Source organism: Penicillium argentinense (assembly GCF_028826775.1).
Source record: "Penicillium argentinense strain IBT 30761 chromosome Unknown utg000005l_segment0_segment0, whole genome shotgun sequence".
NCBI lineage: Eukaryota > Fungi > Ascomycota > Eurotiomycetes > Eurotiales > Aspergillaceae > Penicillium > Penicillium argentinense.
In genome coordinates this window covers 1,245,325-1,273,077 of record NW_026622664.1, presented here as the reverse complement: position 1 = coordinate 1,273,077, position 27,753 = coordinate 1,245,325, and the positions used below count along the sequence as shown (strand labels likewise).

The following is a 27,753-nucleotide window of genomic DNA, read 5'->3' as shown; positions in this document are numbered from 1 at the left end:
CGAAAAAAAGGGAAAAAAAAAAAAAAAAAAAAAAAAAGGAAATTACCCTTTGGGCTCGAAAATCGATTTAGTTTATTTGTCTCAGCCGGGCCTGCAAGGGTGTCGCGGCAAGTCTAGAAGCCTTCCCCGGCTTTGGATATCTTTCATTCACACCGTCTCTTGATAAACACCGGCCCGCCGCTTCTCATTCACTGCACACCTTTCACCCATCATTCACTCCACACCCTTCGCCTATATCTCTTTCACCTTGCCCCTCTATATTTCTCTCCACACCTTTCATAACGACACTGCACTCAACCCTCTACTTCACTATTACCTTACTCCACATCGCTTTACTACTCCTCCATACATCACCGCCGCAATGGTGATTCCCATTCAGTCGCGTCTTTGCGATAGGGCCCTGACCAAAGCGAGCGTGCTCGCCCCTATGGCCAACTATGAACACGCCGAGCTGAGCTTCAGCTGGGGTGGCAGCTCTTTTGAATGCTCGCCGCTCTCGACTCCCTCCGCTCCTCCGCCTACTCCCACCGACTCCTTGACCGATATCACTCCTCGCAAGTCCTCTTTCTCCAGCGAATATGGCATGGGCGCCGCCTGCGCCTTTCCTTCCTGGCCCAACCGCGATTCGCTCTCCAACGCCGACGCCAGCGACGCCTACGTGAACAACGCCTACCTCACTGACGAGGACTTGTTGTGGATGCCCGAGAACAAGGCCGCCGAGATGGCGATCGAGGAGCCGGCGCCCAAGGACGAGCGGACTGCCCTCTTCTGCTCCATGGACATGGAGCAACAGCTCAAGCTGATCCGCGCCGCCGCCGAGGAGGACGACCGCGCGCGATTCATGGCCAAGGTGGAGGCCCATGCCCGAGCCACCCAAGCCGTGCGACAAGCAAAGATGACCCGCGTCCCCGAGCCGGAATCGAAGCGCAGGAAGCGTCGCCCCGTTCTGACCCCCAAGCGCCGCGCCCACTCGTCATCGGCCAAGGTGGTGACCAGCACCTGAACGTGCGCTATCACCAACAATACCTTCGGCGCGGCGCGGGCGCTTCGCCAACATAATATTATTATCCCACGGTATTGTTAATCTTTACCATTACTATCTGCCATCCATCTTTGCTTCGCTATTGGCAATAGCCCTCATGTCTTCCAACATCTTTGACCATGTCCCACCAACGCCACCACTATCGCCTGCATCTGGCCGCAGTCTATTTACTGTCGGTCTGTGTTTATCACACCTGTGATTGTCTCCTCGAGCGAATCAGATGATGGCCTTCAGGCAGCTGCGCGATCAACAGTCAGCAGCGCCGATCACGTACAGATTTATTGGCGGACGCCGCTGATGACGCCGGACCACTGCCACCCCTCGAGCTTTGGGGAGAGTCGCCCCGTTGCTCTCGCCCCTCGCCTTATCTCCACATCGCGCCCACCCCGCGCTTACCTAATTCCTCGCTGTGGGCGCTTCCAGAAAACAAACACCTTTTTCTGAGGAAGCACCCGAGGGAGTACCACCCTCACCGCCGGTCTTGACTCATACTTCGCATTCCCTCCGTGGTCGCATGGAGTTGCGCATTTCCTCTTTCGATCTTCTGATTGCATCCCGAAACGGAACCGGTGTTTTGACTTTACTTTTATTCTTTTTTCCGTTCTAGCGCTTGATTCACGATACCCCCAGAATTATACCCCCCCCATCTTGTATCCCCCTATCTATTTTCGTTCCGATCTCCGCCGCTTCCTGCCCTAGCCCATTTGAACTCGCGGCCCTCCGATCGCCGGCTTTTCTTGTGCCGTTTTTGCTTATTCTTTATTACTCACGGTTAATGTTCCCCCCTTCGAGTTCTTTTTTTTTTTACCCGGTCCCGCGCTCCGCGCTCTCAAGCCCTGTGCGCGCCACATGCCACCACTATCACTGTACAAGAGTGTCGGTGTGAGTTGGCGCGCATCTGATGAACCTATCGGGCACGCAATCGGTACTTTTATTTCATTAGGATCAATCCACAGTCTGGACTACAATTTTTATCTACTATTCTATTGTACTTCGTAGTCTCATTTCCACATCCTCGACCCTGCTGCAGCTGATGCCGCCCAAGTTAAGCCCTCACCGTAATGTACAGATACATTATACATCTAACCTCGAAGTGATAATGTACTCTGCACAGACTGCCAACTCAGCGTAGCACACCGTCGCAATTCTAAAATTGGAATCGTCAGCCGGTCGCGACCACTTTGGTGTTGTCCGCGCCTAAGGCCGACAACCCGCACGAGGCTCGGCGAGTCTCAGCCCTGCTTGCCTCGTGTTGGATCCATCTGCACTGATTGGGTTTGTCCGCTTGCACTTGTACTTGCACTCGCAGGTCCGGGAGGCTGTTTGCTGCGTCTGACGGTTGGCCCTGCAGATGACACGCAAAGGTAGGATTGCGACGCGACCTTGTTCCATTTTACCCTCCAAGGTTCTACACTTCTCTTTTTTAATGCTCATCGGACTCTGAGCTGACTCTGACTCCCCTTGCTGGCCTTGCTGATGCCGGGATAAGTCTGGGGTAGGTGGGCCTGATTCATTTCTTCTGTGCGACTCTCTCTCCTCCACTAGGATATGCTTAGTGTTGGTGGGTGGTCGTGTCGGATTTCTAATCCTGTGGGTATGGTTATTGTTACGCTGTTGGAAGCGGTCTGCTAGTGCTGTCATTTCTGACAGCCTGATAAACTTATCCTGCGGAGAATGTCCCGGGGTACTTGGATAAGAAGGGCGAATTTCTAATAATTTGCGACTTAGTAGTATTTCAGATTGCGACAGCGTGGTGCAATCCGCTGGGCCGATGCTACGATTGTATTATCGGGGATGAAGCCGAGATATCCGACCTAGCCTGGCCTTGGCGATAATCACGAATACGGGCGTTGAAACGTGCTAGTTGTAGTCAGTGACATGGATAATACGATTAGTCAAAAGTGTTTTTGATGCTAGGATATCCCCGGAGAATAAGGAACGGCAGACTATGAGATAAGATGACAAATACGTCGAGTGGAATCGATCCGGTGTACTATCCTGTAGCCGTGTAAAGGTATCTACAGTCCCTTTCCGAACAACTCTCCCCCAATTTCCTTCAGCAAAGGCTCCTTCTGAACAGCAGGAACCTGAAACTTGGCCTGAATGGTATCGGCGACGCCCATCGCCCGACACAGATCAATCAAGGCGCCGTCCAGCGGAGCCTCGTAGATGAATAGACCTAGTGCAAATAACAGCCCGTGCAGAGCCTCAACACTTTGATCCTCGCGCGACATGGCCTCGAGCAAAGACGCTGTCAGCTCGACCTGGTCTTCCTCCGAGAGTGCGTCGGGCTTGCCATCAAAGCGGGAGTTATGATTAAATGCCGCGAGGTTGTAGGCAAAGGAGGCTGCGACGACGCGGAGGTTGGAGTGGGAGTCTAAGAGGGAGTTGATGGCGAGGCGGAGACAGGTTTCGCGGAGTGGAGAGGTGGCAGAGGTGAGTTGGTCTGGATAGAGGGGTGTGCTGAACAGATTGCAGACGAGCTGGAGGGCCACGATGCGGAGGTTGTAAGGACAGTTGGAGAGATTGTCGGTGGAGAGTGGGGATAGGATTGTGAGGAGGGTTTGATGCTGGGGTTCTTCGGCGAAGTAGCCGCTCGCGCGCGGGTCCAGGAAGAGTAGACGGACGAGGTCCACGACGGCAAAGTGACTCTCACTGGGGAGAGTGGTGTAGTTTGATTGCAGGGTATTGGCGAAGGCATGAAGATCAGGAACTCTGATATCTGCGGCTGGGGTGTTGGTGTTGCTAGTAGAGTGACGTTGCTTGACAAAGTCGATGATGGCTGCAACGCTGGCGGTCTCCGTAAAAGAGGTAGGCAGCTTCTGCACAAGCTTGTCCAACGGCGGGACCTTCTTATACATGACAAGGTTGGAGATCGACCGCTGCAGACTCGGGAGTCGGAGTTGACGGTGGGGATGGGCTGGATGCGCCATCTCTAGAAGCATCCGCACATTTCCTGAAAGCTGGCCAGGGTTCGCACCACTCCATTCGTCAAGCTTCTGTCCTTTCAAAAAGGTCATGAAGGTTGGCGTGGCGCGCACGCCGTACTTCATGCTGACATCGTAGGCAGTGCTGATATCAACCTTGATGAGTCTGGCCCGGTCCCCTGCCACCTCTGCGAGCTCATCATAAGTCGGATAGACCATTTTGCAAGGCGGACATGTGGCGGACGTAAAGAAGATCACAGCGCACGAGGTCGACGCTGCGGCTAATTCGCCCTCCAGCTGAGACAGGCTGCTGACATTGCGAACAGTAGCAGGCGCCTGATGGGGCGCAGTACTCGGCCATGATGCCGCAGATGAAGGGCCAGAGATGGATGGTGGTGGTGGTGATGGCTGAACACTGCTTCCAGGGACAGTGCCAGGGCCACTGCCCTGCGTGATGCCACGCAAAGCCTGCTCGATCTGCGGCTTCATCATTTGACCGAATGGTGTATCCAGAAAAGTGCGAGGCAGATTTCGGATATGCTCTGGTATACTCCTCCCAACAAGGAACATTGCAAAGTCTTGGGTGAAATTGTTGCAGTTATGGAGGAAGAGATCGTAGGACTGCAACGTGTTAGACTCGATGCTGAGAGAACCCTGCACGCCGGGATATGATATCCGGAGTGACAAACCTCGGGGGTATAGATGGCGGCCAAAGAACCAAGATATTCTTCAATCACTTCATTAGGAAGCTCGGTCTTTCCCATGTGTACTCTCTCCATCGGTTGGCCATGGTGGGTGCTCCCTGGGTTAGCGATCTGAATGCCCTGGCCGAAGAAGTACTCCACGCCATTCAGCACCAGCGACGTATGGTAGATAGCGTCTATTTGGGTCCCTGTCAAGGGCTGCGAGTACTGTATCCAGGCCCTGTTAGTCGAAGCACTTCTCATTGGCGCCTTTGTTTTTGTCGCTGTGGTCTCTACATACCATGCGCGCAAGACCCTGTACACGAATCAGCTTATAAATTCAAACTTGGAGAGGGAAAGGGCCTACCTTGGATAAATCGTAGACGTACAGCTCGACGTCCATGAGGCAGGTTGATTTAGCTGATGGTTTCTATGTTGTGACGGTTATGCTCTAAGGGCCGTTCCGCCTTGATATGCACCCGCCAGACCAGGCACCGATCGGATCACGTCAGCACTCTAGATTCCGGTGCCTTCGACCATTTTCTTTGCACAATGGCACGCAGGCAAGCTGTTTCGAGATTTATGGGAGAAAAGAAGAAAGTATTTTGCGGCAGTAATTTAAAAAAATTTTTTTTTTAAACCTACTACGAATCCCATGGGCAGGGCTGCCACACGGCGGTCTGTCATTAAACGACCGCCCAACAAAACAAAAAAGAACGATCCTTCTCGGTTTCGAATCGCATAGCCCAAAATCTCAACCACATCCCCTACGTCAACGAAAGATCTGTAAGGAATAAAAAAAAATGGTAGCTTCTCTTTGATTGAGCGTGTCATCCTTAGTGCAGGGGCCATGCTAATCTTCTCTGTATATTTTCATTTGACCAAATGTCCCGAAGGACACCGGAGGTACCTTAAAGCCTCTTATAAGCCCATCCAGACTATCACGTGATGTATTGGACCGCCCCGCCCGGCGTTATCGCGATCACTCGCAGCTCACCTACTCCAGGTTCGATTCATTTAGCACTGACCGACGCGTAAGCTCTGTCCTATACAAATATGGTACGTAAAGCCCGCGTTCGACTAAAGCTCCGTGTGCGCCCTGCTAATCCTCCCGCGCCAAAGCCTCCCAAGAGGCGCGGAGCTCCCGCAAGCTCCTCCGCAACCCCAAAGAAAGCCCGCCAATCCAAGCTCGCAAAGGAAAACAACATCTCCGCCGAGGAAGAGAACGAGATCAAGGAAGTTTTCCAGCTCTTTGCAGATGCGCACGATGATTTCCCCGGCGAGAAAGAGGGTGTCATTCCCCGCGAAGATGTGCGCAAAGCCATGGTGTATGTCCCGCCTCTCCGACGCGCAGTTCTAGAAATTTTACCCCGCCATTACATTTTACCTTCGCACATATTAATGAGACATGCTTCCATACAGAGCCCTCGGTCTTCCTCCTTCCGACTCAACCGAACTGTCTGATATCCTGTCCGCCCTCGACCCAACCTCAATCGGCTACATACCCTACAGCCCATTTGTCTCGGTCGTCGCAGCCAAACTCCGTTCGCGCGATGATGATGCCATGGCTGCGGAGGTGGATTCTGCGTACCAACTCTTCACGAAAGGGGCAGAGGGACCGATCTCGCTCAACCACTTGCGGCGCATTGCGCGTGAGCTCAAGGAGGACTCTGTGGGTGATGACTTGCTGAAGGACATGATCATTGAGGCGAATGGGGGCGCTGGGGTCAGCGCTGGCGTTACCCTGGAACAATTCCATGATGTTATGAAGCGCGCGGGAATCTTTTGAATTCTAGGAGTGGTGGAGTTTCCGAAAGCACTGCTTCTTCGATTTCCCGGATTCTGTGGGACCTTGTTTGTACAATTCATTTAGCTCGGCGTACGGGGCAATGGAGTTCAATGGGCATGCCTTTCCTGCTGTCTGTTTTGAATAGCGTTGAGGATACATGACTTCAATTCGGGATATGGCATTCTGTGTACATCGATGTTCAATTAATACTCTCAATTGCAACTTTCATTTTGAGTAGGGAACATATTGAACGAAGGGTTTCTAAATTCAGGGAATTCCATGGAAGTTCATAACGGAAGCTCATAATTCGATTTAAAACGTTGTAATGGTATCTGATTGTATACGTAGTTACATCCCATTCCCAAGCCCATTCAAGCGCGACCGCAATATAAAATTATAAGTTCCGAACCCGAGGAGAAACAATCCACGAAGGATTGAGCTATCTTAAGATTAGTTTTTGAGACCGGGGAGACAGAATTCCATGAGGATTTTACTTACCTGAAAGTGATTGTTGATTCCTGAAACAAAGGAAATTTAAACCCAAGAAAGCTTGAACTGCAGGGTCAAATTAGTCGTCAACCCGCAATGACCTCGGGCATCGCGAAAAACTAACCTTGAGAAGCAAAAAAACAAAGGAGACCAGCAGAAGATATGGCCCGCGCATCGACTATCGAATCCCCCTAGAAACCCATTCATAGTTCGTACCCATTCATAGTTCGTATCGATATCAATGTGAACTGATCAAACCAGGTCGATACGACTGAGCGAAAGGACTGGGTTCATTCAAGAAATTTCAGCCATGCCGACATCCTCGCCGGCGTTGGCCTGGGCAACGTTGTTGGCGGCAGCATTGCCGTTGGTAGCGTTGTTGCCGTCGGCGGCAAAGTAGTCAACCATCTCAGCATCGAGTTCCTCCACAGTCTTGGGCTTGCCACGGCCAGGGTTGCGGCCCTTGCGGCCCTTGGCAGGACGACCCTTGGTGTTGTTCTTGTTGTTGTCGTTGGTGGCGCCCTTGGCAGCCTTGGTAGCAGTGGCAGGCTTAGGCTGCGGCTTGTGAACATGCCTGTGGCGGAGTTAGACTTTTTCGTTGGAAGGAAATAATGAGGATCAGCATACGTCACACGTTCAGCAAGAGAAGCGGGAGTGGGAGCGACGGGGGCGTGGGCGGCATCATAAACCATCTCGATCTGTTTGGGAGAGTCAATCAACCGTTAAAAAATCGTGTGTAAATCGATAGTGCAGGTCGGACCTTCATGGGGCGACCATCAACAGGGGTGCCGTTAAGTTCAAGAGCCTTGACTGCGGATTCGGTGCGTCGAAAAATAATGGTGGCAGTGCCGATGCTCACACCGTTCTTGTCGTAGCTAAGGGTCACCTTCTTGATGGGGCCAGCTCGCTGGCCGAAGTATTCCTGTAGCGCGTGTAAAATTAGTCTCTGCGTATGACGGGCTGAGTTCGAATCGACGGCAAACGGTTGGCTGAAAAAAGAACGACAGCGCGACCGGACAGGACCCCATATGTAGGAGCAGCGAAGGAGCACCAGCGAGCACACAGCAGCGATCGGTCGGATATTTCGTATCGAATCCCGCAAAATTGTCTTGGACATTTGAACACAACTCTCATCAAAGGGCACCGTTTTCCCACAATGTTGCGCAGACAAATTATTCATCCCCCCTCGGTGGCATATGTCGATCGACCAATTCATCAATCAAGGGCGATAATTCCTCGGATACATGAATGAACCTTCGGCGCTATCAACAATACATGCGCTCGGCACTGCGTTGGATAGCAAGGTCTCATCTTGTGTTCTCATCATCGCTCTCAGTTGCCAAAAAAATCCAAGGTGCTCTTCTCGGTAGTGACTGCGATGGGAAATCACCCCGCAAACCAGCCATTCCAGGTGAAAGCCCAGAGGCGACCCATGTTCCCGGTGTCCGGGTTGCCTTCGCCAAATCGAAATCCGCCGTGTCACTGGTGCGCTTCGCTAATGCTCTCCTCCAAGTTCCATTATATGAGCGAGTCCTCAAAAGGAATGCGGGATGGGAATGCTTCATCTCCAACCCCCGGCACCACAGTAGTCGAGTTGCAGAGCAAGCGGATCGCCTTTAGCAGGGATCAACGTAAGCAATGTCCACCCAGCCACTGTGTTTCAAAGAGCGTCGACCTCCTGTTCTGTAAATGCTAAGCAGCTATGTCGGCCAGAAACGCATGGAAGGAGCATCTTTTTTTGTGCCGAGCGCGCGCACTGGGCGACTACCATAAAAATTGGTAGGAGGAACGTGACAGGTCGGAAATGCGAGTTGAAGTTGTTCACGCCTCGGAAAATTCGAAAGCAAAGACGCATACCTTGATATTCTCGGCACTCACATCGGCCGGCTACAGAGGTTAATGTTAGCGCATGCACGATCCATCAGGTGGGAAGAAGGGAGAAAGCTTACCAATCCGCTCAGGATGATCTTGCTCGTACTAGTAGCGCCTGACGCGGGCGCGACCTGGTGCACAGGCTTGGCCAGAGCCTTGTTGGCTTTGGCCTTGTTGACACCTCCAGCGGAGGTCGTCTTTGCAGCACCGCGACGGGCAGCGCGGCCGCGGCGGTTGCGACCCTGCATGCGGCGCTGGTTGCCGACGAGGTCGTCAAGCGACTTGTCCAAGTTGGCAGACATGTTGTCAAGAGTGATGGCTGAAAGCGAAAAAGGCGATGGGTAAAGCTGGTAGTGAGGTGGGAAGGATGGTAAGAGAAGAGGAGTTGCGGGAGGAGAAACGCGTCAGAAGTACGCCGCTTAAAATTTAAACGGTGCGCGAAAAGTGACGTATGGTGGAGCGGTTGCGGTTTCTTGAGGTCTTCCCAGTGAACGATCCGGGGACAGCTGTGAATGAGGCAGGAGCGATGACCGGGTGAAGTGAGGGAATGGGGAGGGTGAAATGGCAGGGAAAGGGAGAGAGAGGTGCCTGCTAGTGGGGCTGAGCTAGCCCGTTTGGGTGTCGGGCACCCGGCGTTGTTTGCATCGAGGCTGAGCAGCTACGGCGGTCGATAGCGCCGCAGCACGCAACTGATGAATAATCTAATTACACTGGATAACTACCTAATGGCAGTGCTTGGTTCTAGCCAGCCTCCTTAAATACTTACCTCCAAAATTGATCAAATACATGGTACAATTTTGTACTATCTAATTCACTTCATTCCAAGAACAAGGACATAAATATGGTGTCGTACACACGTAGCCAAACGGAAGAGGTCGATCAGGGTATAGTACAATTGTATGCCCAGATTGTAAACGTAGCCGCTTTCCGCATTATGTAGGTCTTCGCTCGAGTGCAAATGTCTAATTCACTGGCTGGGAAATAAAAAGACCAACCTCAATAAAAAGAAAAAGAAAAAGAAGAAAAGACCAACTCGATACCTGAGACATCCCACTCAGATTCATTTTCACCACTTCCACTGATCATGGGCTTTTGTTGGTTGATATACAGGAATTCGAACCCCAGTGATGCCACTAGCAGGAAATTGTAGCGCTACGGTAAGCGCCGAATGACACCCGCCACAGGTACGTTGAGAGGACTGCATGTCCAGAAGAAGGGCTTCTCTCCGGAGCAAAGTGTAGTGTGTAGAATTACTTTCTTTCATTCTATGTATGGAAGGGCCAGCCCACGAACAAGAAACAAAGAACAAACCGCCAGACTCCTATTAATGAGGAGATAAAAAGAATTGACTCAAGGCTTTGAGGAACAGGTGAAAGGTGACGCAGTACTGTGCAGGTGCATATCCAATAGGTAGAAACAAGAAATTTCAGCTCTTGAGAGCTTCCAAGCGACCTCGCATCTCGTCGAGGGTCTTTTCTTGGTCTTCAAATTCGGGTTCCTCGGCTACAGGCGGTTCGTCCACAATTGGTTCGGAGGGTCGAGCGGGGGCCTGGGAAAGCTTGCCCTGCAAGACTTCTTGCAGGATCTTGTCCACTTCCTCTTCCGCTTCTTCCTCCTCATCCTCCAAAAGTTCATTGTTGGGAAGAGCATCATCGATAACTTCCTCAATGATGCCAGCCCTGACCAGCTCAGTCGACAATTGATGCATTGTAGATGACAACTCCGGTAGCCGTACCAAGGTATTCACGTCCTTCATGATGCCAGTAGATTTCTGGAGACTACCTTGGATTTTCCGTACCGAGAAGGCTTCATTGACCTGCATGCCAACACTCTGTAGCTGGGCTCGACTCGTATTCAGACGGGTAGTCTGTTTCCGAATTCGCACAAGCTCTCGCGCGAAGGTCTTCGTTTCGCTGGTCGCCTGTTTGGCCTGGGAGGGGTTTCGCTGGGCTCGTTTGGACGAATTAACGATATGTTGCCGGGTCTTGCTGTCAAGAGTTTTGAGATGGGCGAGATCACGGTCAAGTTGCCGAGTATTTGCGCGGATAAGGGCATTGCATTTTCTCATCTGGTCGAGCCAGGCGAGTTAGTGGATTCAGGAAATGGGCGGAGTGGCTGTCGCATAGGGAGCGAGCCTACCTGGGCCTGGGGGTCGGGCCCGAAGAAAACAGCCTTCAGTGTTTCCATAGTGAAAGGATTTGCGCTGTCTTGTATATGCTGGTAGGTTTGTACACAAAGGTCGATCGGCGTTTCGAACAGGCTGATAGCGATCAACCTGCAGGTGGTGGATTCAAAGACGTGGGGAGCAAGGAGATGCGTTAGAGGAGCAAGAGCATTCTCAGGGACCGAATGGCGCGGGCAATAAATCTGTGCGGCGGCCCGGATGGAATTCTCAACAAGGGCAAAAACAGGCTACAAGAGTGGTAGGCGCTTCACTCAGCCCTCGCAAGTGTCTTATCAGTTCCGCGATCAGACAGGATGCGGCCGAAGTGGAGGGGATCCCTGCTTAGTCATATGACACCCACTATTAATGCCTCAGGCAGAAATGAGACAAACCAGGCAAACAGGCAGCGCTGCTAGAATGTACTGGAAGCATGAATGCGGTGCGCATGCTTTGAGACTTGAGCAGCTCCTCCCCTACCACACACATTCCCCCATCTCTTTCTTGAAGTCTCCTCTTCTCTTCCATCTCTCACTCGCGATCTACATCTGTCATCTCTCCTACTTTCCATCAAAATGCCCGACACCGTCCACCCCGAAGGTGAGTTGTGACAGCTCGACTTCCCCGCTCCAAACCACTCGCCGACTCTGCACATTCTGCCCATGGCCCTGATGACGTTATTCGTTTGCATGGGTCGTGTTGAAACATATAGCAACTCTCAATGCTGTAATCCACGAAGTGACCAGAAGGAATATACTAATTTTGTCGCCGCCTAGTTACCTGGGCCCAGCGCTCCTCCGACTCGGACGCCGAGCGCAACTACCTCTACGTTAACCTGAAGACCCCCGATGTTCCTAAGGAGGAGTCCAAGCTGAGCATTACCCCCAACAATGTCTCGTTCACCGGTCCCTCCGGCAAGGGTGTTACATACTCTGTTTCGCTTGACCTCTACGGCGAGATCGACCCCGAGAACAGCAAAGTGAACCACACTGCTCGTGAGGTTGAGCTGGTTCTGCGCAAGAAGGAGCTGAAGCTGGAGTTCTGGCCTCGCCTTCTGAAGGACTCTAAGAAGGTCCACTTCCTGAAGACCGATTTCGACAAGGTATGACACGAATCGTTAAAAGCGGGGTAGCTGGACGCGATGCTGACTTGACATCTTAGTGGGTTGATGAGGACGAGCAGGACGAGGCTGCGGAGGATGACTACGCCAACAACTTCGGCGGCTTCGGTGGTGACGAAGGTGGCCTCAGCAACATCGATTTCTCCAAGCTCGGCGGCATGGGTGGTGCCGGTGGCATGCCCGACCTGAGCGCTCTGGCCGGTGCTGCTGGCGGTGCTGGAGGCGAGGAAGAGGGCGAGGAAGATGATGTAAGTACCCAGTTCCCTCCTCGATGTCTACCTTTAGATGGACATCCGGGTCTCGGGTGGAGTTCTACGAAGTCGGTATTAACGTCATGGTTAGGAGGACCTGCCCGAGCTGGAGGAAGAGGGTGGCGACGCCCAAAAGTCCACCAAGATCCAGGAGGTCTCTTAAATATTCTGAAAATGCGCAACCCCTCTACAGAGCTTTGACGACCAGAAACGAAAAATAAGGGTGCTTTGAGGCGCCAGTGGGATGGTGTGCTGGAGATTTTGGTTTGCTTGGGATTTCCCGATTGTTCGTAGAGCACAGCGACAGGCTCAACTCTTGCCACTAGCAATTGACCGACCTTCTAAGTTTTATGTATGGATCTTTGGGGGTCTTCCTGACGAATGTATGCAGTGGTATTCATCTCGCAACAGACGTAGAATATGTTTCAGATTTTTTTCTCCCCTCCTTCCGTCGTAGACGCCGTGTTGTAAGTAGCATTCGTGGACTTTTTAACTGGAACTATTGTGAAACCAGTATTCTTGAAAGCATCTCTGGCTGATATAATAGTCATTTCGGTCTGAAAAATAAAAGAGGGTTGGTGATATTGACTGGAGTATGCGGTATGCGCACTGTGCGCGGGTCCTCGACCCTACGCTGGGGCGATGACGCAAAGGGTCACCCAACCGAAAGCGCAAAGTCACCATGAGATGCAGATGCAGAGAGGTGAACAGTCGGTGATGGACGATCAAGTGCACGAGATAAAATTTAATCATTATTACCCCAACTCCGATTTTCTCCTTTTTCACTACTCTCCTGGTACGTTACTAAGTGAGGCCGGCCGACCAGAAATATACTTGAAGGGTTCCCGTCGTCATTGGTCAGCGCGAGAGGCCGCCACACTCACCCCTCGAATTTGTGGAGGCTGCGCCTTCAATCTCAGCCCTGGCTTTTCAACCTACTCACCAACCACACTTCCCCGGTCTGGGCGTGACCCTATCTTCCTTTTTCTCTGCATATCAGCGTTTTCCTTTCTCCTCACTCACGAGCGACTCGCCGAGCGGGCGCATTTCATATTTTTTATCCCATTGAAAAGCCCAACGGCCTAACCAGGCAACCTCGTCACCATGCCCCCCAAGAAGGCTGACCAGCCCAAGAAGAAGAAGGCCACCGTCGATGACAAGGTTCGTGCTGCGTAAACGAAATTTTCCACACGCGAAAAACCGTTGCTAACCTTGACCATCACGTCAGACCTTTGGCATGAAAAACGTACGTCGAAACCCGCGACCGGCCACCCGCGCAACGATTATCCCCCGCTCCAAGGACGACAATCGCTAACCCTGCAATAGAAAAAAGGTGGTGCCGCCAAGAAACAGATTCAGCAACTGCAGGCTCAATCGGCCTCCAACAAGACGCCCGATGACAAGCGGAAAGCCGCCGAGAAGGCCGCACGTGAGGCCGAGAAGAAGGCCGCTGAGGATGCGAAGCGCGAAGCCGCCAATCTCTTCAAGCCCGTGCAGGTACAAAGGGTGCCTTTCGGTGTCGACCCGAAGACTGTGCTGTGCATTTTCCACAAGAAGGGAGGTTGCGACAAGGGCCGCAAATGCAAGTTCAGTCACGACATGAACATCGAGCGGAAGTCTGCCAAGAAGGATCTGTATACCGACTCGCGCGAGGAAAACCCCGAGGAGAAGAAGAAGGCCGATACGATGGACAACTGGGACGAGGAGAAGCTGCGCAGTGTCGTTCTGAGCAAGCATGGCAACCCCCGCACCACCACCGACAAGGTCTGCAAATACTTTATTGAGGCTGTGGAGAACCAGAAATACGGTTGGTTCTGGACTTGTCCGAATGGGGGTGACAAATGCATGTACAAGCACAGCTTGCCGCCAGGGTACGTGTCAACCCTTTCCCCCCCCAGAGATAGTATCCGACAGTTGCTGACTGGTTAAGCAGATTTGTCCTCAAGACCAAGGAGCAGAAGGCCGCCGAGAAGGCTTTGATGGACAAGTCGCCGTTGAACACTTTGACACTAGAAGACTGGCTGGAGTCTGAGCGTCACAAGTTGACCGGTACTTTGACACCGGTTACCCCCGAAACCTTCGCCGCTTGGAAGAAGGATCGTCTCAGCAAGAAGGCCGCCGAGCAAGAGGCCCAGAAGGCCAAGGATGCCACTGGTCGTGCTATGTTCGAGGATGGTGACTGGAAGGAAGAGGATAGCGAGGACGATGAGGATGATGATCTTCTGGCTCAATACCAACAGCAGATGCAGGAGACTCAGGACGAGGAGGACGAGAAGGAGCGACAACGATTCGAGGGGCTTAATATTAGCAGTGAGGTGACTGCTCAGGCCGCAGGCTGAGTCCCTTCATGTCCCCTCGAGACTAGTATCGCGGGTCTCTAGGATCTTTCTCGATTGGTATCCGGAAACCGACTTTGTCAGTCCAGTTATTCGAATCCACGAGCGATGATCCGATTGACAAATGATCACCGCAATTCCCAGTTCAGCATGACATATCCATGGATGCATTGAGCGTTGGCGTTGTGTGACCATGTCATGTCTTCAGAGGCCCGGTCGGCCGCATTGTTCATTCAACCTTGATATAGCGAGGATTCCTCATATCCCCGGGATTGAGAGGAGGGTGGGTGGTGGCTGGCCACCATGGACAATGGGATTTTAGACTCCCCTGTCCCATGTGACGGAAGAATCAACGAACTGATATCTTGTTATGGCAAAAAGTCCGTTCATTTCCAGTATTTGCACGAGTTCTAATGCGACGATTCCCACTTAAATACTGACCGAGATATATGAGCGGGCCTACAAGGTCCCCAATTGCTCCCGGTACTTGTAATTATATGCTTTGATTTGTACACCGACTTCTAACAGAGTTGTTACATGATCAATTGCGATCAAGCAACAGTTGGGGTGCTGTACCTAATTGTTGCCCGTGGATGTATCATTGCATCGGTGTGTTGAACGCAAATGCGTCTTTTTTCATGCTTTTCAGGGGCTTCTTTTCGTCTCAACACTACGTTTCATTATTGAGTATACACACTGCACTAGTAGTGTACGTCTATCTGATAGTGTATGTTTCTACAAGTGTAGATAACGTCATGGTATACTAACGTCAAACACAATGCTGCATTCATTGAAGCACATCCATAAACGCATCGAATTATCGGATCAAGTATGGTATAAAATCATTTCATCTCTGCTCCTTGGGCTTCCGAGTACCGTCCCCCTGACCATCAATCCTGAGTTGAAACAACAACACTTTGAACACGGTGAATGCAGAGAGAATTCTGAAGATCGTTCCCAATCTTTCCTAGCATCAGATCCCAGCAAAAGCAGCACCGCATAGCCCGCAAGGGATAAACCCAATGCACGGGCTGTCTCCTACGTAACAACAGGTCTCTCAAAAACTCAAATCCTGTACGAAAGCATGGGTGACTGGGATTCTTCAAGTGCAGCGCGAGGCCGGAGAGTACGTTGTATATATGGAGTCCCTATTTACTGAGTTGGCTTTGTACAGGCGGATGCTCTATCTATACAGGCAGATGCTCTATCTATAAAACAGAAAAATTCAATGCCGTGGCGAGCCCACTCTTTAAGGCTCAGCTACAGGGCTGCCTGGGCCCTCAGCAGCCCGTTCTCCAACATCAACCCCGCAGTATCCTCCGCAACGCCCCAAGAGATCTCGAAGCCCCGCCCACCGGCCCCGTAAGCATGAACGATGCTCTTGCCATCTGCGAGCTTCTCCACCTCGATGCGCATCCCGCCTTTGCGGGCGGGGCGCCGGCCCACAATGTCTCGAATCACGTCGAACTGACCCCCGCTCTCGAGAGTGAAGGGGAACCATTTGCTTGCGTTGGCGAGAAGCCGGGCTCTGGTCTCTGAGGATGGGTTGGGGTCCCAATCGTTGGGCTGCTTGGTACCTCCGATGATGGTACCGCCATCTAGTGGACGAGGAATGCAGAAGGACCAAGTCCCGTCCGCGTTCTGGCGGGTGATGGTTGCAGAGACGGGGTTGCGGACCAGGCAGGTTTGGCCTATTCAATTTAAATTAGTGCGCTGATCCCATGGACAACTCGTTACTGATCGATTGAAGCATACCTCTGATAATGAATGATTTCGGGTCCTCAAAGCCCAAGCCCGAGCAATTTACTACCGTCCTCACTTTTGGGGTGACGGAAAACGCCTCCCTCACATCGGCGAGCGTATATTGCTTCATCTGCCCACCCTTCAAAATGAACTTGCGCAGCATATGCGCGCAATAAACCGGGGAGTTGACCACCCATGTCCCATATGTCACGCTCCATTTTACACCAGCGGGCACCTCATCTTTCGTCAAGTATCGCAGACCATCCAAATGGGCATGTAGTTTGCGCATGCCTTGGCTGTCCAGGTATTCTGCGGATGGCGCCTCGAGGTGCTCGATGCCTTGGATGAGCTTCACTCCGGCCGCCGGCTCGTCAGCCGCCACTCGCTTAAAATAGTTGTACGTTCGTTTTGCTTGGTCGGCTTCCCGGAGCGCCTGTGGTGACGACCCGGGCACGGGCCGATAGTGTGCACCTGCCCAAGGGGATGTATAGTTGATAGATTCATGGGAGGGGAAGTCTCTGGCCACGAGAAGGACGGATTGTGAGGGCGACAGGTACTGTTGGATATACAAGGCAGTGGATAGTCCGATTACTCCCGCACTATGTAGAGCGTCAGCTGAGCCGGTTACTTGCTGTTGGGAGAGTATATGTCGGTGTTGATAGGCGAGTCGTACCCTATTACGACAATGGTCTCGGAATCGGCCATGGTGGGTGCAACGGATCACGAGGGTGATGCTCTACTAGTGGAGGGCCCCAACGACTCTTATAATCCGTGCGATAAAGCACAAAGCGTGGTCGGTGGCAGGCCGCGAGTTGGGGTGATGTTGGTGGTAAGCATCGTGAGTCACCCAACGGTTGGCAGAATCCGGGGAAGACCCCGCCAATGTCAGATGATACGCAGCCGATGCGACTCCGGTGGGCCTGCAGTTCAACCGGATCGATGGGAACGGCGAGGGCGAGGCTTGATCAAATATAGACCTTACCTCTTTTTTAGGGACCTAAGAATATGCAATTCAGTTGGAATTCAACACAGCGTGAACAGTTGTGGTGGCAGAATACACTTGAATGTATAGATTGCCGCGGACCAACCACGCGGCCAGCCTTCCGACCGCACCGCATCGCGTCGCATCGCATCGCCAGAATGGCGGTGATCAGAAACCGTGGAACGTCAGCATCTTGCTCTCGATATGCCCAAGCTCGATTGTGAACTACTCGTGCCTGTCAATGCTATCACGGCGAGGTCCAAGCTCCCACAGCAGAATGCAGCGAGATGGATGTGCTTAATGTGCATGAGGACCCCGGCCGCCCCTCCAGGCACACGGTCACATCACACAGGGGCTCCCTGGAGCTCCCGAACTCTTGAGCTACAACTAGTCGTCGCTCTTGGATGGAAAAGAAAAAGAGCCTCGGATTTCCAACCGGTTGCAGAAAGAAGCAAAACACTGAGATCGGCACGACATCATCGCATCAAACTTCCGAGACGGAACGGCCAGAATTCTCCGCAATCACGATGGCTCCACCACTACATTACTGAGAATCCACCAATTTGGCCCAGTATTCTCTAGAGCCTAACGCCTGGCAAGCCTTGCCTCACGAATATCAGAGAAAAGGCGGACCGTGGGCAAGCATTGGCTGCGCGATGTGCTGTAGGCGCCGAGGGATCAGCAGTGACGGGCGGTGATTGGGCGAGCGAAGTGATAGAGGTGCAGCTTGTCAACCATTGCACGGATCCTCGTCACATCGTGTGTCTCAGAACACTCTCGGTTTCCCGCAGTCTTGCGATCTATCAAGTGCCAGCGATCCTCCTAATCCAGGAGGGGCAAGACGAGGGATGAACACAGAACTACCAACCTCGTGGAATCCGCCAGATGCAAGCCCAAACTAAACAGATCAACATCCTCACGACAAGACCGGGGCACCACCGGGTTTCAACCGCGTGCAACAGAGTTAGGGATCGACTCTTTAGACCTGCAGGCCTGCAAACTCGTGCAAGACCCACCCGTCCGGCGATGATGGTTCCCGTCTGTGATTCGGGAGCTTCCTGCATCGATCTAAGCCCGTAACTTCATCCGCGTCCGGGTCTCTGCTCGCTCGTTGGTGCGCGCTCGCAGCACCAGAGCCACGCTGCCCCCAGCCACCCAGGGCTCGATCTCACCGTCTCCGCTAATGATGTGATGCTCCTGTCTCCGATCCTAGGACACGGGGGCTAGAGTGGATGCTCCGAGGGCTCGGTCACTTCCCAACCCGTCACTGTATGGTCGGTCGTGAAATGAAGCGCCCTGCTCTTTGCCCCGGGCGCCAACCTCGATTGCTCGATGGCTGGAGATTCGGATCGTCTATCCTCGAAAACAGGAGAACTCTGCCTTTGTCCTACCAGATGTCAGAATATCCCCCCTGGTCGCATCCTGGATCCACGGCAAGGAAGTGGCGCCAGCTCTTTTATATCGCCTAGTCAATATACAGCGCATATACTTAGGACGAAGCCCCCCCCCCCCAGTCACTTTACCTCTCCACCCCGCGTCCTGCGTCCTGTCACAAACTTAGGCCCCTACACGCTAAACATACGGGAATGTGATGAACGTTGGGTGTGCAAAGACCGCAGCAACCACAGCAAAAAAAAAAACATCCCACTTATACCTGTTCCCAGCTTTTGATATTCCTGCCAACCTCCCACCCCCGGTCTGTCCGCTCTCCGCAACGCCGTTCTCGCTTGGTCGCATAATCCTCGCAGCTGGCGTTTTTTTCCTTATTAGGGTCCAGATCATCGCTACAGTTTGCCCGCTTGATTCCACTGCAGGCACTAAATCCGCGAGGCGTCTCTCATCCCAAATGCCTGGTGGTACCCTGGCTATTTGCTTCCCTTTGCCTTGAGCGGTGCCAACAGGGTCGTGACTGATTAGTAACGTGCCCCTCTGGAGCTGGTCAGGTTCGTGATCTTTTTCCTTTTTTTTTTCCTTCTCTACCTTGTCTCCTCCCTCTCGAGTTCACTGGCTCTGGAACTACGAGACCCAGGCAGCTAGCGGTGCTGAACAAGCTCGCTCTGCCGGACTCCAATCCCTCACTCTTCCGACGTCGGGCATTGATACAGAAAACGAAAATGGTCGAATTAACCTGGAAAAGAAGCTTGCTGCCAGATTCGCGACCCTCGAAGACCGTAAAATTAATGGCGCCGAAGCCAGTCACCGAGCCTCGGTTCGAGGCGTGCGCTTCGACGGCATCGTTATTTCTCTACGCCCAAGGTTCGACGATTCTATGTCTCCACCATGATACACTAGCGGTGGAGCGACGGTTCACGAGTCACCAAGAGAATATCGACTTCATTTCCGTGGACAATGTGAGCGAACGTGGCGCAGGGAGACTGGTCGTGAGCTACGATGTCGGCCAGACAGCTATTGTTTGGGATATTTTTACCGGAACTGAGATCGCACGATTTGCATCTTTCGAACAACTGCGGGTTGCAACGTGGATGCGCAATGGAAATGTCGCTTTTGGTATGGCTCCCCCGCGCCATCCCATGTCGGGATTTGGAATTGGTTCGAAAGCTGATTGAGGCCGGAATGCAGGAAATGGAAAAGGCGAAGTTATTCTCTTTGAGCCTCCTACCTCGGAACATTTCTCTGCGCGCACCATTTTTGATCCCATCACATCTCTTGCACCAGCCACAGATTGTCGTACTTATGCGATTGGGTATGTTAACAATTGCAATTCGCTCTGGGACTGCGCTAGACCTAACCATTCCAACCAGATACCAAAATGGATCAATATTGATTGCAAATCTCCACCCCCAATTCACCATTCTTCACACATTAACCACCTCACGCGGGCCATCTCCTATAATTTCGCTCGCCTGGCACGCTTCGTCGTCGAAACAAAAATCGGACATGCTGGCAACGCAAGCTTCGAATGGCGATCTAAGAGTCTGGAGCGTGGCAAAACCTCCTGGGAAGGAGTCTCCTCGGGTAATTCGTGTGTTGAAGCGATCCGATTCGAATTCCACGGATCCAAAGTGGATGTCATGGTCGAAAAATGGAAGAATCGTTCAATATCTCGAAGGGTGAGTCTTTATCAGACTAAATTTCTAGTCATCAAAATGGATATGCTAACGCCATCGATCTTGTTTCCAGGGAAACATGGTCATGGGATGTCCGAACAAAGCATGTCACCTATGAGCCGATTCCGACAGTTGAGGGAGTACGGGGTATTGCGAGTTATGGTCCGACCGCCACCCTATTTACCCTAGGTCCCAATGAATCTGTCCAACAATACGATTTGGATAACCCGGCAATGGTCGCCAATGTTCAGCATCTTCCAGTCGTTCCTCGATCAGGAGTATCAGAGGGAGGCCGGTCACGAGGAATGTCACCGAGACGTTTACAAGACGCCCCGGAAATCCGAGAAAGGGGTTCCGGAAGACGGACACCTTTTGATACAAATGGAGATACATCGAAACATCAAAGATCGGATTTGATGAGTCCCGCTTCATCAAGGAGCCAGACAGAGTCCGTTAGCTCCAAAGCTTCGTCTGGCAGATACAAGGTCGACCGACCATTTTCACCACCCAGCCGATCGGCTCAGAGCGGCACATCCTTTTCGCTGACATCGAACGGTCGCGATACTCCGCAACCCTCCGCCGGCTATCCTTACGCTTCGTCCATTTCGATGTCTTCGGCTAAGAGCTCTCGCGCTGGGTCTCGACTTAGAAATGAGGTTCAGATGAGCCCTGCCGACAAGGTCATGGTTGACCTATTCCCATTCATTCGCGCCCGATTGAACGACGTACCGTATAGATCACAGCCGCCAATTGATGAATCCCATTTGACTCCAGAAGATTTACGACAGCAAATGTTGAGTGTTGTTTTTGGCTGGGAGGGAGATGTCCAGGGACTTATCAGAGACGAATGTATGTTTTTGCGTACGCGAGGCGATTTTTACAACACCGATTAACATGAATATAGTGACTCGTCATGCCACGGGAAGCCAAAGCGCCATTCTTCTAGCGCAGTGGCTGGGTGAAATCGACACAGATCAAATGGCTCACATGTTAACTTCGAATCCGGGCCAAGTCACAGCTTTCGACTGGATGGTTCTGGCTCTGAGTCAAATGAGTGGCTCAGCACAGGCAAACAAAGTTGGACAAGCTTTTGTACAAAAGCTCCTCGAAATTGGAGATGTTCACACAGCAGCTACCGTCCTCCTTGGTCTCGGTGATGTCAACGATGCGATCGAGGTCTATGTGTCTCGGAACCATTTCATGGAGGCCATTCTCATGACCTGTCTTCTGGTACCATCAGACTGGCAGCGGCAGTCGTATCTCGTTCGCCGTTGGGGCGAGTATGTGGTGTCTCATTCTCAACAACAGCTTGCCATCCGCTGCTTCATGTGCACTGGGGTTGAGCCTACTGAGCCCTGGACTTCTCCAGCTGCCCAACAGGCAGCTTCGTTTGCAGAAGTCATTAGAGGGAAATCGCCACTGGGATCTCCCGCGTTCAATCAACCTTTGAGCGCTGGCCCTATGCCTCTTCCAGCCCGCCCAAGATCAGCATCTAATCAACAACGCCAAGCTGCAAAGGGCCCTGCTCTCAAATTGATCACGTCTTTCGATACCCAGCCTAACTACAGGTTCAAGTTTCCCGGGTTGAAGTCTGATGATAGGACTCCCACAAATGCACCTGGTGTTACTCCAATTGCAGAGTCCGCAGTCGCCGATTCGGCTCTGTCCCCCGGTGGCTTTGGTTCCTACAAGCTCAACAATATCCAAAGTCTCAGCCAGGCAATGTCTTCTCGGACGGGTACCCCTACATCCAATCGTCGTCGACTACCCTCAATCGGAGAGACACCGGTGGATGTACATCCCCCGACGTTCTCCCGGGCAGGCTCATACAACACCAGTGGCTATGGCTCGACTTCGGAAAACGATGAGACAAGTGGACACGAACAGAGTCAGGACGAGCAAGGAGATAATGGTGGTCTACTGACCCTCTCCGCTGCAGTATACAATCCTGGACACGATTCGGTCAAGCCAAGCCCCCAGACTGCCGTGCAGGCGTCAGACAAATTCGCAGCTATCAAGGGTCTTCCATCTCCGGCACCCGGCGTCTTTGAAGCCTTGAAAGACCATTACGATCTTCGGAATGGCTCGCGGGATCGAAAGCCAGATGGTCTCCAAATTGAACTGGTCAAAGCAGACGAGTCTCAGTCAGATGGCCGAGATCCGATTGATCTACTCCACAGTGCAAAGAGCGCCCACAGCTACGCTTCCACGACAAAGAGCCCAAGCGTGAGCGGCCGCAGCATCGATCAATACATCAGCAGCTTGGACGAGGCGAACTATCACGCAAGAAAGCACCGGGAAAACCGTTCTCATGGTCGTGGAAGGAGGAACACCGACGAGACTACCAGCCAAAGCTCACGCGTCCACCACACTCGTGAGCCCTCCCAGGAGATCCGTGGTCGAAACGAACGCAGATATATCCAGCCAGCCAAACGATCACCTTCCTCGCCTGTGCCTATGTCACCTGAAGAACTGGCTCGATACCACGTTGATGAGCCCGAGAAATCGGATGAGCCGCGAAAGAAGTCGCAGTCTCGTGCTAGGAGCTCAAGCAGAATGAGAAAGGCCGGATCGCGCAATCGTCAACGCTCTTCGAGTCGAAGCACAACCAACCGCATTGCAAGGGACGTCTCATCACGCGGTCGTAGTGCTGATCGTCATGGATCTACTGTCCGCTCGCCATCTTCGCCGCTTCCCATGTCCCTTCCTATGACACTTCCCAATCATGATCCATCCAAGCCAAACGAGGTGGATGACCCGCTTCGCATCGTGGCCGGAAATCAAAAACGGCTTCGCTCGCAACACCGGAGTGCCAGCCGTCGTCGTATAGAGAGGGGCGTTAGCTCTAGACGTGACGGATCGCCCGAGACTCGACACCGGCCGTCCCACAGCCAGCCAGAAATCCGACACGTCTCAGAGCCCGTGAAAACTGCCGAGCCTGCAGGCCTTGAGCTGCTGAGCAGCAAAACATTTGGACAAGAAGATACCTTGGCCAATGACACCTATCAAGATGTGACAAAGACTCCTGTCGCTGTCGCTTCTGCTATCGATAATGACGACGCAGACGCCTACGAAGCTCAAGATGTTGTGTCTCCCATCGTGTCACCTTCTACTCCGTTTGTTAGCCTGGCCGAGAGAAAGAGAAGAGAACTAGCAGCTGCAGAACTCGAAGCGCGCCGACTTTCTCTCGCGCGTAACCCTTCTGCGCCCAACATTCCCTTCCCAGGCGATCTCCAATCTGCCAAAAGCCCTGGTTCCGTTCGAAGTCCAATTGAGGGCCCTCCATTGTCCGGCGGTTCGTACTTCCCTCGAGTGCCATCTCGGAACCGAAACCATATCCCTCCAAGCAAGAACTCGCCCGAATACCAAAGCGGATCGGATTCCAGCTCTGGTCGCTCTGGCCCTCCAATTGGGCTTCCGGCCACACCACGAGCAATGCGACACCCCAAGTACGGTGGGAATGGCCACGAACAAGAGCGTCCACCCTCTGTCCCTGCACTCCCCACGGACAGCTCTGGTGCAGTTCTCCTTTCTGACGCCCGGTATCAAGGCGAGGCAGAGAGAATCGGCCGGTCAATGTCCGTCCCCATGCCGGAGAATCAATATATGAACCCTGCACCGGTGCCAACGGATATCCCCATGCATCCACGCTTCAATCCCAATCTTCCTCGAAGCCGCTCCAACAGCCGTAGCCGGACGATGGGTCATAGACGCACAAGCTCGGGCGGATATGTCTCGGGCACATCCCCGCAAGTCACTGTGAGCATCGAGGAGACAATCGAGAACGCAATGCAGCGACGGCCTTCCGCACCACATGTCGAGACCATCCCTCCTCCGCCTCCGCCTCCGATCCTCCCAGAACTGCAACATCTAAACACACCTCCACCCCCGCCCCCGATACCCGGCTCCCACGAGCCAATCTCGCCCCGCGAGTCGTCCGCGACAATCGACATTGCTATCGACAATGTTGACATGGGCCGTCTACTCCCTCGCGCAATGACAGCCGCCCCAACGCTGAATGCCAACGACGCCCGTCAGAGCATTGGTCGACGCATGTCATTCGATCATCGTCGCAACCGTAGCTCCAACGAGAGTTTCACCAACAAGCTGCGCAGTCTGACCCGCATGCGCAGCAACAGCCGCAGCGTCGAGCCATGGGGTACACCTCACGAGGGAGATGTACCGTATGAAAGTGTGCAGCCTTATACCCTTGCACCTACAACGTACGGCATCTAGCCCGGTCACCTTGATGAATTTCTGTTTTTTATTTGCATGAGTTTAATGTTTTCCTACCCTATGCTTGAATACCTACATTTACCCCATGTCCAGCGTTGTAACCATTTCTCTTCATATTTGATACTCCCCCTTTGACCATTTATACCCACCCTCGCTATACGATCTAGTTTCCTTATTTATTTCATTAAAATCTTTCATGAAACAATTTGTTTTGTTGTCCCCGCCTTTCGGACTACGCTGTGGTACTTCTATACCTTTCGGCTTTTCAAATTCCTGACCTCGATACCTCGATGGTTCGTGAATAAGGTTCTCACATAACGCCTGCATTGACTGAGTTGTGCGTACGTGTCTCATGAACCACAAAAGTGAATCCCCGAAGCAGGACAGCAGAAAAAAAGGCGATGTTACACGACGGTGATTCAATAGGAGCAATCCTAACTTAATTTGACAGGAAATGGAATGGATGGTGGCAGAGACGACAGCTGGTTTTAGATAGAAAGCAACGCGAGTTGCTGGTGATGGGTGGCAGATGCTGCAGCCGAAATTGAATGATATTTCCGGATGAGGAAGCAGAATTTACAAGTATGAATGGTTTAAATGAAGATAAAAGGTAGCCATGAACCAACAGTTGTATTCTTTTCCCGTCTTCCTATATGATAATTTTGTATTCCGTCAATCGTCCGTCTATTTTGACCTTTTAAACGACAGTCTCCTTGCAGGCAATGCCGTACTTCTCCTAGATGTTAATACATATTAGCATTTCGACTCGTTGCACCGCATACTGAGCGAAGCTTACCTTCAGCTCCTTGATGAGGGCGTTGTTGATCTTGCCGTTCATGGGGGCAAGGACACCCTTCTCGGAGAGGGTTCCGTTCAGAACCTGCTGGACGGCAACGGCGCAGGGGACACCGACTGCGTATGGTTAGTTGATGTCTTAAAATTCATCCAATTAGTTGCAAAAGACTTACCAAGCTTGGCCATGGCGGAGTAACCGTTGGGGTCGGAGCTGCCGTACTCGACGAGAGTAGAGAGGCGGGTCTCCTGGGTGCCGTCCTTGAGCTCGACCTCGAACTTGTGTTGCAGGCTTGGGGATGTTAGTTTCTGTTCTTCTTGGTATGGTTTGATGCAACTCACATGACAATGTCACGCTCACCCTCACCGTACTGCATCTTCTTCTCAAGAGTAGCGCAGATGGTGTCCAGGGGGTTAGCGCGGGGGGTGATCTTGAAAGAATATTAGCAAATAATCAGCTTGGCCACAACGAGATACAAGAGCTTACCTTCTCATCGGAGAACATGCCGAGCCAGCGCATACCGCCAATGATGTGCTGCTTCTGGGACTCGTCGTTGAAAGCGGTCTTGGCGGAGATGGCCTTGATCAGGGTCTCCTCGTCAGAGGAGGCGGCGCCAAGGATCTTCTGCAGGACGTCCTTCCAGGCGATGGCCTCCTTGAAGGTGGGCTGCTCAACGTCGGAGAGGAAGCCAATGTCGACGAGGACCTTGACGAACTCGGGGAAGCCGGCGTAGCGGAGAGTACCACTGAATCGATGTTAGTAACGTATGCCGGCTAGATGATGGCAGTAAAACGTACCGGATAATGGTCTGGGCCTCGGGGATGTTGTAGCGCTCCTTGTAGGGGGTGGAGTCACGGTTGGGGTAGGCGACAGTGGCGAAGCCTTTATTGAAGGTCAGTATTTAGCCACAAAGCATTTGACGTCTTCAACATTGACGTCTGGTCACAGAGTGTAGGTGGGGCTGGTTGATTACTTACCGGGGTAGATGTGGTAGGGCTTGGCGGTAGCCATCAGATCTATGAAATGCCATCGTCAGTAACGAATCGAATAGCAGAGATATTGCAAATACATACCGGGACCGGCAACGTCAACAATCTTGCCACCCTGGTAAAAGCGAGCAGCGTTGCGCAGGGCAAGCAGGACACCACGGGGAGACCTAAACCAATTCTTAGTACTTCACCTTCCAATCTAGATGTTATGGGCTTACCAGGAGAACTTGTAACCCAGGGGGTTGCCAGAGCTCTCGGGAGCAGGGAGACCACCGCAGTATGACAGGAAAGAGTTGATCTTTCCGCCCTGCGCGTGAACCTCCTCAATGGTCTTGACGGCGTACAGGTGGTCGACACCGGGGTCGAGACCAATCTCGTTCATAACGGTGATACCGGCCTTCTTGCACTCCTCGTCCAGCTCCATCATGGCGGGGCTAACATAGGAAGTAGTCTAGAATCATTAGCGAATGTTCGTTACTCGGTCGAGAGTATCTAAAACATACAACAACGTGCTTCTTGGTGCGGATGGCGGACTTGATGACCACAGCGTGGAAGGCTGTCCTGGTTGTCAGTTTGGACGAAGTGAATTGGTTGTGGAGTATGGTTGGACGCACTGTAGGGGATCAGGGAGATGACGAGGTCGTGCTTGGCGAGCTCGGCGTCGAGGGCGGCGGCGTCGTTGACATCGAGGGAGATGGGGGTGGCATTCTTGACACCAGCGGAAAGGGCCTTGGCGGACTCGAGGGTTCTGCAGGCTAAGGGACTGTCAGCGAACTCTCATCAAAATAGCACTTCAAAACAAAAAGAAGCCATACCAACAGTGACGGCAATGCCAGACTCAGAAAGAATATCGAGGGTGGGCCGAGTGACGAACCCAGCGCCGAGCATCAGCACCCTAGCCAGGATGTTAGTAGAGGTTCATACTGCGCAGATTTCTTGGATAATACTTTTGGGAAGCCATTGTGAGGGTTTGGAGTCAATTGATTGTCTTTGACTTGAATCCGGGATCGGAGGGGAATGGTGAAGCAAAAGAGCACCTCCGAGTCATCGACCCCACCAATATATGGCGGCCCTCCGAGCTCGCTTCCCGATTATGTCATCGGCCCCGCTGCGGGCGCGGGGTCCAGTTCTGGCAGGCGGTGGGACCGGGCCGGGGTAGGGTATCCTAGGTGGGCAACGCGATTTGTACTACATAGCGTACTAATCAAATGATACCTTACAGTAGGCAGACTGTCTAGTAGATACTAAGAAGGTGGGTATTACGCAGGTAAC

The 27,753-nt window shown here is 52.5% G+C and overlaps 10 protein-coding genes across 10 annotated transcripts; 5 read left to right on the top strand and 5 right to left on the bottom strand.

Annotated features, from left to right (window-relative positions):
- Positions 1–361: 361 nt before the first annotated feature.
- Positions 362–1,003, top strand: N7532_005268 (uncharacterized protein; the record flags this gene model as incomplete). Its single annotated transcript, XM_056617762.1, has 1 exon — positions 362–1,003. The coding sequence occupies one exon, from the start codon at positions 362–364 to the stop codon at positions 1,001–1,003; it is 642 nt and encodes a 213-aa protein (XP_056473921.1).
- A 2,057-nt stretch (positions 1,004–3,060) lies between these two features.
- N7532_005267 (bifunctional C97 family peptidase/thioredoxin family protein) lies at positions 3,061–5,055 on the bottom strand (the record flags this gene model as incomplete). The annotated part of the gene is made up of 4 exons (XM_056617761.1): positions 3,061–4,590; positions 4,659–4,880; positions 4,954–4,968; positions 5,020–5,055. The coding sequence occupies 4 exons, from the start codon at positions 5,053–5,055 to the stop codon at positions 3,061–3,063; spliced, it is 1,803 nt and encodes a 600-aa protein (XP_056473920.1).
- Positions 5,056–5,708: 653 nt separating this feature from the next.
- Positions 5,709–6,441, top strand: N7532_005266 (EF-hand superfamily Ca2+-modulated protein; the record flags this gene model as incomplete). The annotated part of the gene is made up of 2 exons (XM_056617760.1): positions 5,709–5,980; positions 6,075–6,441. The coding sequence occupies 2 exons, from the start codon at positions 5,709–5,711 to the stop codon at positions 6,439–6,441; spliced, it is 639 nt and encodes a 212-aa protein (XP_056473919.1).
- A 783-nt stretch (positions 6,442–7,224) lies between these two features.
- On the bottom strand, positions 7,225–9,104 carry N7532_005265 (putative RNA annealing protein Yra1; the record flags this gene model as incomplete). The annotated part of the gene is made up of 5 exons (XM_056617759.1): positions 7,225–7,504; positions 7,558–7,628; positions 7,691–7,852; positions 8,788–8,817; positions 8,880–9,104. 5 exons carry the CDS (start codon positions 9,102–9,104, stop codon positions 7,225–7,227), a joined length of 768 nt encoding a protein of 255 aa, XP_056473918.1.
- A 1,124-nt stretch (positions 9,105–10,228) lies between these two features.
- Positions 10,229–10,989, bottom strand: N7532_005264 (ESCRT-III subunit protein VPS24; the record flags this gene model as incomplete). Its single annotated transcript, XM_056617758.1, has 2 exons — positions 10,229–10,870; positions 10,942–10,989. The coding sequence occupies 2 exons, from the start codon at positions 10,987–10,989 to the stop codon at positions 10,229–10,231; spliced, it is 690 nt and encodes a 229-aa protein (XP_056473917.1).
- Positions 10,990–11,538: 549 nt separating this feature from the next.
- Positions 11,539–12,497, top strand: wos2 (Hsp90 cochaperone SBA1; the record flags this gene model as incomplete). The annotated part of the gene is made up of 4 exons (XM_056617757.1): positions 11,539–11,563; positions 11,740–12,065; positions 12,125–12,331; positions 12,426–12,497. 4 exons carry the CDS (start codon positions 11,539–11,541, stop codon positions 12,495–12,497), a joined length of 630 nt encoding a protein of 209 aa, XP_056473916.1.
- Positions 12,498–13,438: 941 nt separating this feature from the next.
- Positions 13,439–14,673, top strand: N7532_005262 (translation machinery-associated protein TMA46; the record flags this gene model as incomplete). The annotated part of the gene is made up of 4 exons (XM_056617756.1): positions 13,439–13,495; positions 13,563–13,580; positions 13,661–14,205; positions 14,268–14,673. The coding sequence occupies 4 exons, from the start codon at positions 13,439–13,441 to the stop codon at positions 14,671–14,673; spliced, it is 1,026 nt and encodes a 341-aa protein (XP_056473915.1).
- A 1,257-nt stretch (positions 14,674–15,930) lies between these two features.
- N7532_005261 (FAD-dependent oxidoreductase) lies at positions 15,931–17,118 on the bottom strand (the record flags this gene model as incomplete). The annotated part of the gene is made up of 3 exons (XM_056617755.1): positions 15,931–16,361; positions 16,426–17,012; positions 17,087–17,118. The coding sequence occupies 3 exons, from the start codon at positions 17,116–17,118 to the stop codon at positions 15,931–15,933; spliced, it is 1,050 nt and encodes a 349-aa protein (XP_056473914.1).
- Positions 17,119–19,575: 2,457 nt separating this feature from the next.
- On the top strand, positions 19,576–24,699 carry N7532_005260 (WD40 repeat domain-containing protein; the record flags this gene model as incomplete). The annotated part of the gene is made up of 5 exons (XM_056617754.1): positions 19,576–19,903; positions 19,976–20,099; positions 20,158–20,466; positions 20,537–21,312; positions 21,368–24,699. 5 exons carry the CDS (start codon positions 19,576–19,578, stop codon positions 24,697–24,699), a joined length of 4,869 nt encoding a protein of 1,622 aa, XP_056473913.1.
- Positions 24,700–25,396: 697 nt separating this feature from the next.
- lys9 (saccharopine dehydrogenase (NADP+, L-glutamate-forming)) lies at positions 25,397–27,442 on the bottom strand (the record flags this gene model as incomplete). Its single annotated transcript, XM_056617753.1, has 13 exons — positions 25,397–25,435; positions 25,496–25,611; positions 25,668–25,783; positions 25,834–25,922; positions 25,979–26,237; positions 26,290–26,374; positions 26,470–26,508; positions 26,566–26,648; positions 26,700–26,932; positions 26,985–27,037; positions 27,096–27,236; positions 27,297–27,376; positions 27,429–27,442. 13 exons carry the CDS (start codon positions 27,440–27,442, stop codon positions 25,397–25,399), a joined length of 1,347 nt encoding a protein of 448 aa, XP_056473912.1.
- Positions 27,443–27,753: the final 311 nt, after the last annotated feature.